The sequence below is a fragment of the Fulmarus glacialis genome, unplaced genomic scaffold, assembly GCF_000690835.1.
Source record: "Fulmarus glacialis isolate BGI_N327 unplaced genomic scaffold, ASM69083v1 scaffold37247, whole genome shotgun sequence".
In the NCBI taxonomy this organism is placed as follows: domain Eukaryota; kingdom Metazoa; phylum Chordata; class Aves; order Procellariiformes; family Procellariidae; genus Fulmarus; species Fulmarus glacialis.
Genome location: NW_009224469.1, coordinates 1,269 through 18,197, shown reverse-complemented (window position 1 = coordinate 18,197; position 16,929 = coordinate 1,269). Strand labels below are relative to the sequence as shown.

At 38.4% G+C, this 16,929-nt stretch overlaps 1 protein-coding gene across 1 annotated transcript; it reads right to left on the bottom strand.

Annotated features, from left to right (window-relative positions):
- Window positions 1-859: 859 nt before the first annotated feature.
- On the bottom strand, window positions 860-16,173 carry CWC15 (CWC15 spliceosome-associated protein). Its single transcript, XM_009582158.1, is given in 7 exon segments — window positions 860-1,285; window positions 2,000-2,036; window positions 2,039-2,108; window positions 11,887-11,997; window positions 12,774-12,862; window positions 13,816-13,928; window positions 16,031-16,173. Coding segments are annotated over 7 exon segments (681 nt in total). The 5' UTR covers window positions 16,162-16,173; the 3' UTR covers window positions 860-1,155.
- Between the last annotated feature and the right edge of the window lie 756 nt (window positions 16,174-16,929).

The following is a 16,929-nucleotide window of genomic DNA, read 5'->3' as shown; positions in this document are numbered from 1 at the left end:
TGTCCTGTCCCTTTCGGGACGCACCCATCTAGCCAATTCCTTCTCCATCTAATAGTCCATCCATCAAATCCATGTCTCTCCCATTTAGAGGCAAGGATGTCGTGCGGGACAGTGTCAAATGCTTTGCATAAGGCCAGGTAGCTGACATCAGATGCTCTTCCTTTATCTGCCAATACTGTAACCCGATTGTAGAAGGCCACCAAATTTGTCAGGCACAATTTGCCCTTAGTGAAGCCATGTTGGCTGTCACCAATCACCTCCACAGAAGAGGGAAAAAAAATTCCTTCACAACTGAGACTTTTTTCAGTCATTCATATTTTATATTTTCCTATTAAGTGTTAAAATGGACATTTAAGAAGTAAACAAAGTGTACTATGGTATCTTGAGGAGATCACTCGTTTAATAAAAACACTCACTTGCAAGTTTCTGACAACACTATTACTACTGAACCACACACACACAGACTGAGCCTTGTGGCCACATGGCTGTGTCTGAGGGACCGAGCACTGCAATGGTTTATTAAGGAGGAAAAACCACCACGGTTCCACAGAGCATTTCCCACTCAATGCTCCCCCACGCATTACAAGGTATCACCCTAGAAATGCTGAGCCAAGAGAGCCCAGGAAGCAGGGCTGCTAAGAACTTGGAGCTACCCCACCAAACCATAACTTGGTTGACAGTAAGAAGAAACTAAAAAGGAAGATCATTAAGTTTCTAACTAGCTATTTAGAGGAACTAAGTCCAGTTTGCTACAGAAAGTATAGCTCTTTTCAGTTTACACTGCTTATCATACTCAGCGATTCCCCATCTTTGGTAATACTGACATTGATATAAGTTGCATAAGTTACAAACCACCATCACTACAAATACCAGCTTCTCTCTTCTACCATTTACAAGGTAGCCAGTAAAAGTAAACGCATGTGAACAGAAAAACATTCATGAAACACAAACTAATTTAATTAAAACTGAAAAGGAAAACATACTGCAGGAATAAAAATTCCAGATACATAGCAATTACTAATTATGAAGCTGTTGATGATCTTGGAAAAGCATTTGGGAATTCATGACCAAGTATTCAGCCTTGAGTTCTCAGGGAGAGGGAGGGAACAATCATGACCTTCCAAGTCCTTCAGCAACACTGCACATAAAATTGTACTACTTGATGTATTTTTCCATGAACTTTTTGTGAAATTCTGATCGCAGAGTATCATTCACAAATCTTTTGTCCTTTTTTGTTTCGTCTATCCCCTTGGCACAATTCTTGAAGACAACATCATCATCCCATCTGAAAACAAAAGTGTTTAACTTCAGTAAGCTTGTATGAAAATTAGGTGCAATTTACAAAAATATATAAATGAAGTTTGGCCCTCCTTTTTAAATGTACTAAGGACAACTAGTCATTAGGATTAGATTTTAGTCTTTAAGAAAAAAAGACCTATTTTTCTAATCCAAGCCATCCCCTACATGCTCCTGAGTTAGAAGCGAGATCAGTATCAGTAGATTAAAGGTTATTTTATCTTTACAGAAAATAATGACCAGTTGAACAGAGCAGAAGAAAACTTGAATCTAATGGCCTTAATTTTGATAAACACAGTAACTGGAATATCTGCAAACAAGAATTGTATTCAGAAAAAGGCTGTTATTTATTAAGTCTAGTTGCACTAAAAAAACCCAAATAAACAAAAACCCTAAACCAGCTAGATTTTAAAGGGGAGCATAACATGAAATTTCCTGAGGAACTATTGTCCTGTTACTTTTTGTATCATTATGAACAATGTCAGACAAACACAATTCTCAATCTCTCTTTCTCTCTTTTTTAAACGTAAAGTAGCAGGATGATTTGTTTAGACAAATGCATCAGTATCCCAATTCTACATTACACTGCTTGTGACAAGATCTGAGGAAGGAAATAAAAAACAATGGCAGTGATGCCATTTTCAGACTATGAGTAACAAGAGGGAGCAAGGGGATGGATATCACAGTACAGATTGCACAGTACCTCCTCTTCACTTTGAAGTTTGCTTGAGGCTGTGCTTGTTCAGCAGTGGGTTACCACTCAGAATGTTCTCCATCCGAATTCTTTCTTCTTCAGCCTTTTGCTCTTGCTCCTGAGAACCAGAAACAGATACGTTACTTTTCTGGGCCATTCTCATCTAGTTGGTAGAGATAAACATTATGTAGCTGCGAACACCCACACAGATAGAGCTTTAATTCCTAACTCAGACTTTTCAGAGCGTTTGACACACGTATGAGTAGAATAAGGATAGAAGCAGAGCTACTCTGAAGAGCTTAACATTGCTATTAAACTGTCAATCTAGCAACACTCATATCTGCTCTACTTACCTCTGATGTTCCACCAAATATTCAGTTAGATTCTAGCTTTACCATTTACGTATTTATTATATTAAAAACTGTATACAGATTAAAAGTTTTTTTTTATCCTCATGAGAAAAGAGAATACATTATACAATATTCATTAAGTGGAAGAAACCTTACAGCATGTTGAAACTTCTCTATCACCTTCAGCAATCTGCTTGGGTTTTACAACTACACCTTCCCTAGGGACCAGTTAAAAAGAATATTGAGAAATTTAAAATGAAACCGAGCAGTGGATGTCATAAGACTATTTAAGGATTTTAATATTAAGGAGCAGAAAAATTTTCTTCTCCTTGTTCTGTCAAAAGCATGTAAGTCAAGCCTAAGTGAAGCACTGCACTACAGGCAACACAAAGTAGATTTCACTGCCCACGCTTCCAAGGTGTATTAATATATTTAGTGACTTAAATGTTCACAGACTTCAAAATGAGTATGTAATATTCATTTTACATCAACATATTTTTCCACAACCTTTCAAATATATTACAAGGACTGCTCTTTGATGAAAGTACCAGAAGGAAAAAAAAAAAAAAATTCTTTAATTTGGATGACTAACTAGGTCTCCCGCTCCCTGAAGTATAGTCTGAAGACATTCTACTTAAAAAATGCACTGAAGTCAGATTAGCACTGCAGGAGACTCGAACCATGGCTTTTAAAAATGATATAAATTAAAGACAAAGAGATCACAAAGTTGGGTTTTTTTTTTTCCAAACGGCAGAAAATTCATGGCTGAGGGGTGCTATGGGATCCCAAAAGAGGAAATGTTTTTCTTGATGATAGTGTTTACAAGGTTTAAGTGCTAAACTTGAACACTGATGCTAGCCAGAGTTCTCTAGCTTCAAACATTTAATCAATACTAAGCGATGTGTTACTGAAACTATCTATAATTTACAATGTTTTTCAACTGGACTGATCAGTTATGTCGAATATTCCTATAAAACACTCCAACCCTCTTAAGAACAATACCAACATACATACGAATACTAGATGATGCAGGGTCACTGGTAAAGATTTTACCTTTCAAAATCTACTCAAGTTTTAGTTATGAAAAAACACCTACCATTACACTGCTTCTCACAAGTAAAACTCAGAACCAGCCGCAATTAATTGCTAGTGGGTTGGGAAAAGCTCCCCAAAAGGGCGTATTGCTTAAAAGCATGGCACAGCCCTGAAATGCCCTTATTAAAACACGTGAGTAGGCAAAACTTGCCCTTGCTGCTGTATCCATGCAGCTTTAACACAAACTGCAGCAGTTAAAAGTTAGTAACACAAATAAACTAAAGTTTTGCATTTTCAAACATAGCTCTAAATCCAACACTTGCATTCCAACTTCAGTTGTTATTACTACCCCAGTAAATCAGGAAACACAGAGAGCAAAAATATTTGATATGGAACAGCAATTTCCCCCATATTAGAAATACAAATTCAAATTACACATTTCTCTCCTCTGTGGATTACAGACAAGAAATGCATGCAGCTTCTTCTGCACAGTATGCCAACCTTTGATTTACCATCTTCTTTCCCCGTTACATGGAGGAGCCAACAGCAGTGAAATCTGATTTACTGCAGTCTGTGTCATGTTCCCACCAGAAGTCAAGCAGCTCTTAGACTACTGTACAGCACGTGCATGCAAAGCACTAATTTGAAACCAAGCAAAATCAAAGATACTGGTACAAGCAAAACAAATTAGTATTGATTTTCATGTACCTCCCAAGAGGTGATCAGATTCTGTTTAAGCCCATTAGGCAAATTTACAGCAGGATGCAAGCATGTGAAGTGTTCTCTGTGTTGTCCAAAATGAGGTAGGCTCTGCCTCATTAAATTTAATCTCTGATGCTCCATTAAAAGCGAGACTTTGAAAAAACAAGAGGTCTGGGACAAATCTTAAAAGCAGTAAGAATGCTACAAACCAAAAATTCATATTGGACTATACTCAAGAGGAGGTAGCACTAATAAAAGCATTGTAAGAAATTAATACTCCCCTGTTGACAAATGCTTCTGTAGAGAGAACTTCCAAGTCCTATATATGCAAACAGGCACAGCAGTTTTCCATTTCAGAGCTGAACTCCAGGGGAACTCTTCTCAAGGTGGCACGCAGAGCATGACACAGTCTCACCCTCAAATTTCTAAGACATTAACCTCAGCCGTGATCCAAAGTTACTGAACCTGTGCATAATGCACTGCTTTATCTAGGGCACACATAAATATCTTATGCAGGTTTTTTTTTTTTTTTTTTTTTTTATGATGCATGAAAATGCATCCGCACACCACTAACAAATACAGAACTACAATGCACTCCACACACAGTGTTTATTCGATGGTCAAAAGTCCACTGGAATCAGTCAGCATCTTTTCTGGGGGATGAATTACAGTTCTTTTCCCCCCTTTTGCCCCATGTCAGATTTAATCTCAACAGCTCCTAAAAAGCTGATTGTTCCAGCATTCTCTACCATGCATGAAGAGAAGTGAAAAGCACTCAGTCATTCAAATCACTAGAAAAAGATAAAGTCAATATTAAGAATCCTAAAAAAAAAAAATGCATACGGTAGTAACTACTCCAATATTATTATTACACAGAGATGCACACTTAATTTTTCTATAATAAGATTTTTAAAAGGCATGTTAGGCATCATCCTAACTTTTATCTGCTTTACATAACCCATGTAATATCCCTCAGCCTCAATTAGCCTCACATAGTTCGCTTTCTGATAACGAAAAAAGCATTATCAGACTAAAGTGACACAATGTGGAGAACAAAAATCAAAACTTCTGTAAAATAACACTTTTAAGAAGCGTTACACTACAGCAGTAGTATATGGCTAAGAGCAGGATTTAGCTTCAGATTAAGACACTACATCTAGGTATCTGCTTGTAGGCATCTGAGCTCACATCTCAGCAGAGATCTAGAGAACACAGTAAGGAGTCAAGACGGCTCTTCTGCTCACACTAAACTACACACACAGGAGACCAACCACGCTCCAGGCTCTACTGACTGCATCTCCACTGCACCACCAAGGAAGCTGGGATACGTAACTTGTACATTGACCCCAACAACTTGGCATTTCAAGCTCAACTGAATTCTGTCTAAAACTGCTCATTGCTAGCAAAAAACTACATTAACTCAAGTCAACTACACTTCCAGAGGACTGGATGGTAGCAAAAATTGCACTATAATCAAAAGAAATGGTAGGGGCAATCTTGGGAATTTCAAATGATTACATTTTACTTTTGCACCTATTAAATTATTAAAAACAATTATGAACACAATGCTAACAGAAGCTGTCAAACATTCTTTTATGGTGACAACAGTTACAGAAAACACCCATGAATCTTACTTTCATAGCTTGATTTTCCCTATCGCCTGTCAGAGATGCTGCAGAGCCCCTGGGCATTTGTGCAGCCGTTCGCTGTTTCTCAGCTCTGTTCACAAACACAACTCTGCTGTCTTTTAGACCCACAGAGGCAGAACAACTAGAGGTAGTAACAAACTGCGTAAGCTTATCTTTGTCATTAAAGATCAACAGATTAGAGTCTGAAAGCAAACAGGGAACAGATCTGTTGAGTAAGGCATTGCCAGTTTTAGTCACTTTACAAAGATGACCTGTCACGCATGGTAATTTATTTATGGAATTCAGTCGTTCAAGGCTGTTCTAGGTTGGATGACATTTCAACACATTCGCTACAAGTTTTAGGAAGCAGGCTAATTCTGAAGATTAGTCTTGAAGATTTTTTGTATTATTTAGCTTCACTAAAACCTCCCAAAGAAGGTATTCAAGATGAAAAAAAAGGTAATTCACTAAGTTTTGTATCTTAGAGACATGACACAGAGGAAATACTAGGTGTAACTCACAGTGGTGTAAAGTTGACATTTACACTTACGCTAAGTTACACATTTTGGCCAGAGCTGCAGAATCCCTCATCTCCAGCCAAATGAGGTTTTCATTATGTTTCAGAATTTTCCACATCAATCTTCCATTGCCCACTCCTCCACTGAAAGCCAGGACGCTCCAGGCGATGGAGCATGGGTTGTATCAAATCAAACAGACCAGACATAACCTTCATAGCTGTCTGAGCTTCACACCTCTGAGGCACGACAAAGCACAGCTGTTCACAAAGTAAGTGGCTCGGGTTGCTCCAAAGCCTACATTGTTCTTTTCTGTGGTGGAACAAAGGCTTATTAAGCTAAAACACTATGGATACAACAAACCCACAACAGAAGAAAAGCCTAAAGGGGAAAATAGTATTTCTCTATTTACTCCACCTTTTCTAAAATAATGCCTCTTTGCCTGCCTTTCCGTTCAGCAAGACAAGGTACACAACTCTTTTCCTAAGCCATTTTAGGAAAAAAACATGCTACAGATTATTCCGTCACTACAGACAGCAGCGTTGTGCTTTTCAAAGGCAGCGTGTTGCACCAACTATTTGCAGAGATGAATCAGAAGTCAACCATGTTGTAACCACCGTGTTAGAAGCAGAGGCAATAAAACCGGAATATTATGGTGTGGGGAATAAGATTGGACTGGTAGAGGGAGTCCCATACCCCGAGGAAGCAGATGGAGATGCTGCTATGTGAACTAGATCTCAAAGCAAGCCTCCACTGTACAACTGAACTCACCATGTGGCATCACAGTCCGGAAAAAAAAAAGCAGACAAAACTATTATTAACCTTAACTAAACAATTATTTCTTATCTTGCTGTAAGAATAACAGTCCCTTGGCATATTTGTTTCTGACCGCAAAGGAAAGAAAAACATTATTGTTACCATGGTTATTTTTTTTCAGTATAGTTCCTACCCTTAGCACAGAGCAAGATCACTTTTACAGAAAGTGCTGAAATTCCTGAAATGACTCCACTGTATTAAAGCAAGTTATCCTGTTCAGTTTTTAAAGACTTTAAGTAGCTGAAAGAAAACCTGAAATACCCACATTTCATTGAAGGCTGGCGGGGGGGGGCGGGAAATCACATAACCTTATTTAAAGGCTAATTTTTGAATGACAAACCTCGACAGCACTGCCTTTAGCAGCAGGGAACAAAACTCAATAATGCAGAAATCCACTCCAGTTATTTGATCCTGTGCAAATTACTAACTCAATGCAATACAGCGATTCAAATAACTGATTGAAACTTCAAAAAATAAGAGCACAGAGTAATCACAACTGCAGTGTCTATATGCAGATTTGTTGTCATTTTGCCCACAAGGGAGGGGACATTATTGTCAGTTCTTGGCAAGGGTAAGTATCGCTAGCATGTCTCAGACATTTAATGACGAAATATACTCTGCCATCTGCTTTTGCCTCTTTATTGAAATTCTTTCTTTATCAGTGATTTGATATTCTAGTTTTAGTTATACCCTTAAAATTTAAGTGAAAAGGTTAATATTTATCAAGATTCATTTACTAATGTTTCATTTGAAAGTCTGTGACATGGCTAAAACACAGGACAGAGCTAAGATCTATTTTGACCATTGGTAAAGTAATACATTCAGTTACAGGGAAACACTTGGTGAAATAAAACTGTAAGAAAACAAACCAAAAACTTTAAGTCTATTCTCAGACTTAAACATCTCAGCATAAAATGACTGGATGTTAAAATAGCTTTGCTGGAACTGTGCACATACGTTCAGCTGCTCACTGGTTTGAGGTTTGTTTTTAATTATTTCAATTTACCTTTTAAGGAAGTGCTTGAAAATTGAAAATCAAGAGCATTGTAATGCTGAATTTGGAATATTGAAATGTTTCCATGAAACCTATCCATGGATAGTTCACATAGACAGCAGACCTAGCGTTTGTACAGTTTTAGACAGACCCAGAATTATTCCACAGAAATGGCTTTCAAAACTAAAATTTCCTGGTCAACTTAGTGTCTACTAGAAACAAGCTGAGAGAATAAAACTGTGAAGGGCGTGAGAAAAGTCAGCACTCCTCCCATGCTCAATCAGTTTTTAAAAATGTTTGTAGTATTTGTTTAATGTTTCTACAGAATTCAAGGGGATTTAAGCATTTTGAGAAGTTAACAAGCTTTGACAGCAATTGCTTATTTGGTTGACAAACAGATTAAAGGGAAATATCAGTGTGAAGGAAGTTAGAACCTCTTAATACTAACATTTGTCAAAACCAGATTTAGAGGATTTCTATGGAAATTGGTATTACCACATAAGGGAAGTTAATAGAGAGCACGATGATCTGAAAAAAAGCAGATTCTCATCTTTTGTTTTTAACTGCTGTCTCACCAGAGATGCATTTTAAACGGTGCAGTACTCCTTTCATGGCAACTTAAATACTGGACACCAAAGTGATGAGTGAAAACAGTTAACAAAAAATACAGTTTACTTTAAACGAAGTCTCAGAAATAATCGGACTAGCATTTTAGTAATTCAAAAAGTATCAGGAAAAAATGTACACATGGCACAAATTTGGGATATATTACTGGCTTTTTACCCACTTCATCTTGTTAAGACCCTGGTATGTTCCAAGGAGATGCAGAGACATGTTAATCTGTCTGTATAACAACAAAGATTTGAGAACGACGTGCAGAAGAGTGAACAGGCATTCACTCTGCAGTTCTCCGTTGCCTTGCCACTGGTTTACCCAAGCTGTCTACTATGGACAGCAGTGTTTCAAGAGATGAACCATCCCTGTATGTGGATTAGGACTAATAGTGACTACATAATTAAGATTTTACATCAGATGTTATCCTGAAGTCAGCTGGATGACAAATATAAGGTTACTTATAAAACTAGGTTTAAATTATGGTTTGCAATACATAATAACATGAAATCCCACATATCTGAAAGAAAAAGGGATTTACATAAAATGGCTAGAAAATGCTTTGCCAGTAACACCTTATTTCAAAGCCATGGAAAACAAGGCGCAATCTAAACAGATTGCACCCCTAAAGCCAACATACGTAAGTGATCTTTCCTAAGGAAACCCTTACTCCCAAAGACTCTTTCCAAGGCTGTGCCCCACTTTGGTTTTTACTTTTTCTATCATCGTAGTCTTAGTTTCCTACTCTCAAAAAACCCCAGGAAAATAAAATTCCAAGTACCTGTACAGCACCCACTATTAATGAAGACATCACTTTTTAACACAGCCTATCAGCCACTGACCAGTGAAAGGATGAACAGAGTAGGTAGTGAGCGTGCAACAGTGTGCACTATTGCAAATAAATAACTAATAGTTATTTTTAGGAAGAAACAAACTTATTAATTTCAGATAAGCGTGCATGTATTCAGTATGCATGTGGCATTGGACATTATAAACCCTGCTTCTGGGGGAAGCAGAACATCCATGAAGGTAAAAAATAGTACCAGTTAAGAGACAGCAAAATAAAACAAGTGCTACACTAAATACTTCATAGCTTTTAGCACCCTCTAGCGACAAAATAAGAATTTCATAGAGATTATAACATTCTTGCTTTCTACACACTGAACAGGGAAGCACACACTTGGTTGTCTGTGCTGCAATTTACTACCATTATTTTCCTAATGCAAGTTTTCTACGCTGAAATGTGACAAGTTATGCTGTTTAATCTAGATGTATAATTTCAACTATCAGGCAAAGTGAAAAATCCATATAGCTCTAAGCTTTCATTTTAAGCACTGTACAAGAACAGCTGAAGTAGAAGTCTTCCCTAAACACTGCTACCCTTAATTTGTAGTTTAATACATTTCACACAGGAATACATGAAAGAATTGTTGCCAGTGTTTTTAAGTCACTTTCACCATGTTATTACTGCAGAACACAATTTCATGACTGCATGATGTGCTTCAATGCCTAGATAAAGAGATGAGAGACACTTTCAGACAGACTTTAATGTAAAAGACCGCTCACAAGCCAGGTGGAGAATCAAGTATCAACAGTCTTCTACAGCAAAATTTCTGCACTAAACCAGCATGATACAGCTTTTAGCCTTCCAAAATACGTAACTCCAAAATTGCAGAGCTCACTGGATTTACAGGCCTTGTTGATTCTAAAGGTAAATTTCTATATTGTTAGCCAAGAGTGGTCAAGCACTACATTGCTGCCTACAGCATTTAAAACACTATTCTCTCCTAGCTGTTCCTAGTGTCTGCTAGATGCTATGTCCTGTTCACTGCCAGTTGACTCTACTGGAGAGCATTTGTGAAAAACACGAAACTATAAGCATGCGTGTTAATCTATGATAAGGTTATGAGCAGTGCAGAGGCACCAAAACATTAAGTTGTCACAGCAGCAAAGATCCCGATCAGCATTTAATGTTTATTTAGCATGTTCTAAAAACATCTCAGATTACCTTACACAAAGATGACAAGGTTGGTTTTTGTTTGGGTTTTTTGTTGTTGTTGTCGGGGTTTTTTTACACTGATGTAGAATCTATGTATAACATACAAAACTACTCAAATTGAAGTATGCAACATTTTTCAAAAGCACTAAAACAATTTAAGCCCTACTGAAAAAAAAGAAAGTGCTTACTAAAAGCAGAAGAGGGAATGCTGCTCATATCCACCACTTCTGTTGCACCACCAGAGGCAGAGCGTTTCAGCAGTACAGATGAAATACCAGGACTCTAAACTCTGTTGCAATACAATGTTAAGAGCCAGTACAGTTCATCCTAAATCCTGATCAGTTTGACTACACAGACTATTCCCAGGAACAGGCCCTAGAAGTCCATTCATCAATCAGGGATTTTGCTAATGCACTCCACCCCAACAATCTCTCTTACACCAAGGAGGTGTGGGAGCCAATGGCATCGGATGTGATCCCACTCACAGGAAACCAATCTCTAACTACAGGGCCTCCCCTCCCCTTTCAAGGGCAGAACATGGTGTTTCTATCTATAGATAGAGAGATTATAGGGAGGTGTGAAGGCTGTGTGTGAATTGACTTTTCAAGTTCTGAAGAGACTGACATATTATTATTAATTTTTGTGGAGACATTTTTCAAATAAACTTGCCTGTGTGTAATCACATGAAAATAGTTCTGGTCTTACAACTGGTGCTCCTTGCCAAGGCAACAGAGCACCAATGCTGTGAAAGAGCATCTACTGTATAAAACTTGCTGCCATAAGCAAAAGCATCAAAAAGCACACGTATTTTAATTCATAAATATACTAAAAAAAAAAAAAAAAAATCTTATTTCTTGTTTCATAAAAGCTAGTTAACAAATGAAATCACACTGAATAGTATTTAGCTCACTAATGCCACTATATAGTTTGGTATGATAGCTGTCTTCAGAGAAGGACTTGCGTATGAACAGCAAGATTATCTTGACTCAATGCCTCTACAAAGTGGTGGGAAAGCAAATAAAATGTTTTAGTGAGTAAAATGTTCAGTATGTCTACTGAATAAAAAAATTCTTGACAACCATTATTATATAGAAGAACAAATCCATCAGACTCCACTTGAGAAGAGTTTTGAAGGGCACTTACTTTGTTGACCAGTTCTCTCTCGTTCTAAGTACTTAAGGCACACCAGTTTTAATAAACACCAGTTTGCAAAAAACAGATGCTCTTTAATGGGTGAGATTTTACCTTTCGAGCCTGTTCCTCAGCTCGTTCTTTCTTGATTTTTTCCAGTTCAGCTAGAAGAGCTGCAGTGTCATCATCATCACTGTCTTCCAAGTCCTCATCTTCATCATCTTCCTAATAGCAACAAATGGAAACAAGAAGCAGCTCGTTCATTTCATTTAATAAAAACAGCCCTGGTCTGCCCAGGTAAGGCTGCAATTTGCTGCTAGCTAATTTCTGAAGTACTTGGGTGCTTGTAGCAGCAGCAAATACAATACAAATGGTTTATTCGCTCTTGTACAGTAAAATCAAGACAAAAATATGTTTGTGCTTTTTGGATGACTGCATTTTTATAATTCAAATGCTATGGAGCTGACAGATTCTAGAGAATGACTGTCCTCAATCACTCTCTAATCATTGTAACTTAAGTCATTATAATAGTGTGCCCGAATACCCCGTCCAATATTGTTGGGACCAAATATAACAGGATTAAAAAAAACCTCAGCTTACTGTCAAGCCTTAGACCTAACTCCTAGATGTCAGCATGAGGAGAGGAGTGAAGAGCAAGAATCCATTGCTCATGCAGACAGTCAGGGTATCTCAACAGTTCTACCTTAGGGGAATTCTAACTAACCTAGTAGTTGACTGACTCTAAAAAGTCACCCGTTCCCCATACATTAAGTGGTATTTTCAGTTCCCTAGTTTTTGTGTGCTTTCCAAGAATACCATTACAGCATGGACCAGAATCCTCTAAACCGCTCTGGACTTCCACCACAGCAGAGTAACTGTAAAAGGAAGATATGTTGGAACCTGTCTTAAATCTTTAGCAGATCTAAAAGTATATATTCTATTAACAGCAAATCCTGAAGGCAGGACAATGAAAGGAAATAAGACAGAAAAGAGATACATACATCAGTAAGCGGATCATCTGCATCAAGATTAGCTGCAGGAATCTGGTCTAGCCGAGGCTTCTTAGACACAGAAGATGATGTTGTGTGTTCTATGGCATAAGATTTTTTTAAAAAAAAAAAAAAAAAAAAAAAGCAACTAAGTCACTTCATTTAACAGCATCTAATGTCAGAAAGCAAAAATCTTCACAAAGATTGCATTAGAGTAAGAGATACAAGCTTATGCTTACTTTTTCCTCACTTCTCAATCTTAATGCCCATGCTAATTCCTCCCCTGTAGGTATCCTCAAGGGAAGCACTAACATCTCCAAACTTACAATTTGACCGCCATAAGTTTTTTTAAGTCATTATTTCCAGAAGAAAAAACAGCAGAAGAAAAAGCTGTGGAGAAATATCCTTATTCTATATCCAGTCGGAGAGTTCCCATTGGAGACCACCCCAAAGCACTACTGTTGGCCAGTTTGGTCCAAACCACATCTGCTTTCATTTGTGAACTTGAGAGCACCACAATACCTCTGTACGTTTCACACCCACACCTAAAGTACCTAAATTCTGTCAAGCTTAATATTATAAATTACTAGTTCTCAAAAAACACACCTTTTGATTCATTTTAATTATCACTTCACTATACCTGAACAGAATCGCATACTTTAAAAAATGGATTTATTGTTATACCGGTGCTGCAACACTAGAAGATGAGTCATTCCCCTTCTCCTTCCTGTCCTGCTTGTCCAAGTATAAAAAAAGCCCTTTATTAGCTGTACATACTTGTTGCCAATTCATTACAATCATACTGTATCAGCTGGCCTGCATGATGGCCTACGCTGTTCTACTGGCTGGCCTAGATTTTTGCCTAGCACGAAGCCAGCATGAAAGGCAGTGGACATTCCCTTGCAGGTCAACAGCTCTGAGCTATCAGACCAATACCCTAAATTCTACTCTCATGACATGCTGTCTGCAACCTGCAAACTCCTTACAGCACCGAGTTTTGTGCAAGAGCAATGCCACACAAAGGTATTAAGATTTTTTGTTTCTTTGTTTTTACCTCTGGTTGGTCTGTCTCTATTCTTTTCTCTTGCAGCGACCCGCTCTCTCTCCTCCAGCTCCCTTCTGAAATCACGGTTACGCACTTCTTCAGGAGCATCCTGAGTGGTCTGTCTAAAACAACATGAGGGGGGAAAAAAGCTGAAGTTGACAGTCTGCAGGTGGGAGCAATTTTTTGAAGGAGGTCAATAAATCCTGGAGTGAACAGGTAAGTATAAAGAATAAGAACTGGGTACTATGCAGACATATGTTTCTTTATTCTCTCTTCATCAGCCCCCTTCTCTGTATGCGTTACACACACACAGACACGCCACACACACATGCTCCATCCAATGGCTCTCAAATGAATTAAAAGACCCTATATAACTTCCTGCAAAAACAGGATGACTACATCTACCTCTTGTGGCTATGTCTAAATCTTCTGTTCCCCAGCAGCCCAAGCCCAATGTCCTAGCAGATATCCACTAGCATTATGATCAACTTTCCTTGCTGTTTTATCATCCCAAGTTGCTGCTGCAAACAGTCTCTAAGGCTTACAGATAAGACCAAGACTAGAACATACCTTTCATAAACCTTTTCCCCTCCAAGAGGCATACCAGATAACCTCCCATGACCATAAAAAAAACATTGGGAGAACAGGCAAAACACTACCTTTAGTGAAACATATTGCAAATATATGTTGTTCCCTCTTTTAGATAACACACGCTGGACAAAACCAACAGACTATTTATATCTGAGTCATACTAAGTTCAACCTAGAGAACACTGAATTTTCTGTGGAAATCTTGAAAAGAACTAATGAATAAAAACAAGCAGCAGTTCCTTTCACCTTTCTGTGAACCCAGTGCTAGAAATAAGAGTGCCTGGAAGAAACCCAGACTTCAGCCATTATAAATACATTGTGTGCACAGCCTGTCTTTATGATGAAGTATTTAATTTGCTTTTGTAATTAAAAACCTGAACTTGGAATCCCTGATATAGCTGCAAAACCTTCCCAAACGCTGTGTCATTCAAGCGAACATGAATGGGACTGAAACACTGAACTTTTCCTGCAACGATGCTGTCCTGGCAATTTAACAAAGACAACTTTGTATTAGGTATTTGGGAGAAAGAACAGAAGACACTTAATGCCCCCTCATCTCTCTCTCACACACACACGAAGGCATTTGTTAAAACATTCATTGTATATTCCTGCACATATTTGTCCTCACACACTTCTTTCAAAGCAACAGACTGGTGTTCCAAACCCCATTTTGTTTAAAGAAACAAACCACCAGCAATTCTTCTCATAATAACAAAATGCATTCGACAGCACTTTTTGTGCTGTTGATTTTGGTATTCTCCAAAGCACTCCAACTCCCTTATCCATACGTATTCTTCAAACCAAAGGGTCAGGAGGAGAGAGGTGAAAGGGTAAACACCTGCACAAAAAGGTGCAAATGTAAAACCTTAACAGTAATTTCACTGACAAGAGTAACATCAGCTAGATGAAAAAACACTTCTAGGCTGACACATTTCATTTAAATTCCAGGTATCTGTATCACATTGACTCCAGATTTCATTTCATCTTTCAACAGGATAACGAAGATTCATTATGCACTTCAAACAGAGGAAAATACTCATAAGATCCCATTATCTTTCACACTGATCAAGGCAATTTCCTCTGTCAGGACCCGCATGAGCCACTTGCAGTGTTTAACATCAGCTCTTCCAACACGTATTACTGCCTGAGTGCTATTCGATGATTCCCCTGCCTCCTTTTAATGCCCTTCTCCAGTGGTCCTTTGCCAAATATATGACGTGGTTTTCCTGCTTTTAAGACATGCTCAACTCCACTCCTCTTATCCCATTCTGCTCTGCAAGTGACAGCACTCTCAGTGGCTCAGTCAGCTCCTACTGTTCCCATTGATTTTTCTCTCCACTGCACTGCCTGAAATGCTTTGTCTCCAACGCTCACTTTCTTCCGACAATTCACTTCCATAAGCAGTAATAAATACCACTAAAATGAAACCTCTCCAATTACTTGCAATGCATTTGATCTCTTAAGTCTGCTTTCGAGACTTGCACTTTCAGCCCACTCGTTCCGTGCGGCTGCACAATCTCCGGTGCCTGCTCAGTGTCATGAACACCTATTGTGAAAAATTTCAGAGTACCACTCACAACAAAAAAATAATTCCCAGCCTGTTTTGCTGTGAGACCAAAAAAACCAATACTAACCTGTATTTGATTTTAGTATGAGAAGGAAGGTCTCTGCTGGAATATTGTTTGGATAGCTGACTTAAGTCTCCTTCACCTTTTCCTCTTCCTCCTCTTGCAGGTTCAAATGTTGGCCTTGCTGCTGTCGTCATTTTAACTACTACAGAATCAAGGATAAAAAACAGTTGTTACTACAACTTACAGTAAAAGACATTCATCAGAAGCTATGTTGTTCCTAAAACTGCCACAGCAATGATAAGTCCCACTACACAATACCAGCTATCACTTGCCACACGATCCTCAAAACTTAAGAAGCTTTTTATTGACAGAATCTATTCAGATTTTCAAGAGAAATTATTTTCCAACATCTTTGAAAAATGATACACAGACTCTAACAAGAATGCGAAGCTACATTTACAAAGTAAATAAAAATTTCCAGGAGCCAATCTCCTATCTTTAAGGCAAGTGGTACAGTCTTGTAACTAAACCCTCTTCCCTCCTGAAAAATGACAGCCAGAAATGACTGCCTACTGGGAATGACCCCTCTGTTACTCCCCAAACTGTACCTAGGTATCATCACCAGAAATGCTGGCTGTTGTGGACCGTAGCATGCCTAGGATGGTGCTGATAATTAAATACTGATTAAGATCACGCACTCTGAACGCTCCAGCCCTAACCCTGGCCCTGTTCAGTCCTCTGGTACAGGCACAGCACTGCCATTAATACTGCAGTACAGCCCTTTGGGATCGACCTGAGCAGAGCTCCAGCTGGCCACCAAAACTGTCTGACGGGCTGGGGTTAATGTTTCCCTGGTAGCACAAGGCCGACAGCTTTACCCTTATGCAAACTAAATGCAATGAACAAAGCTCAGACAAATGCAGAAGCTTCCACCAGCTCTCATTTAGAAACTACAAGAACTC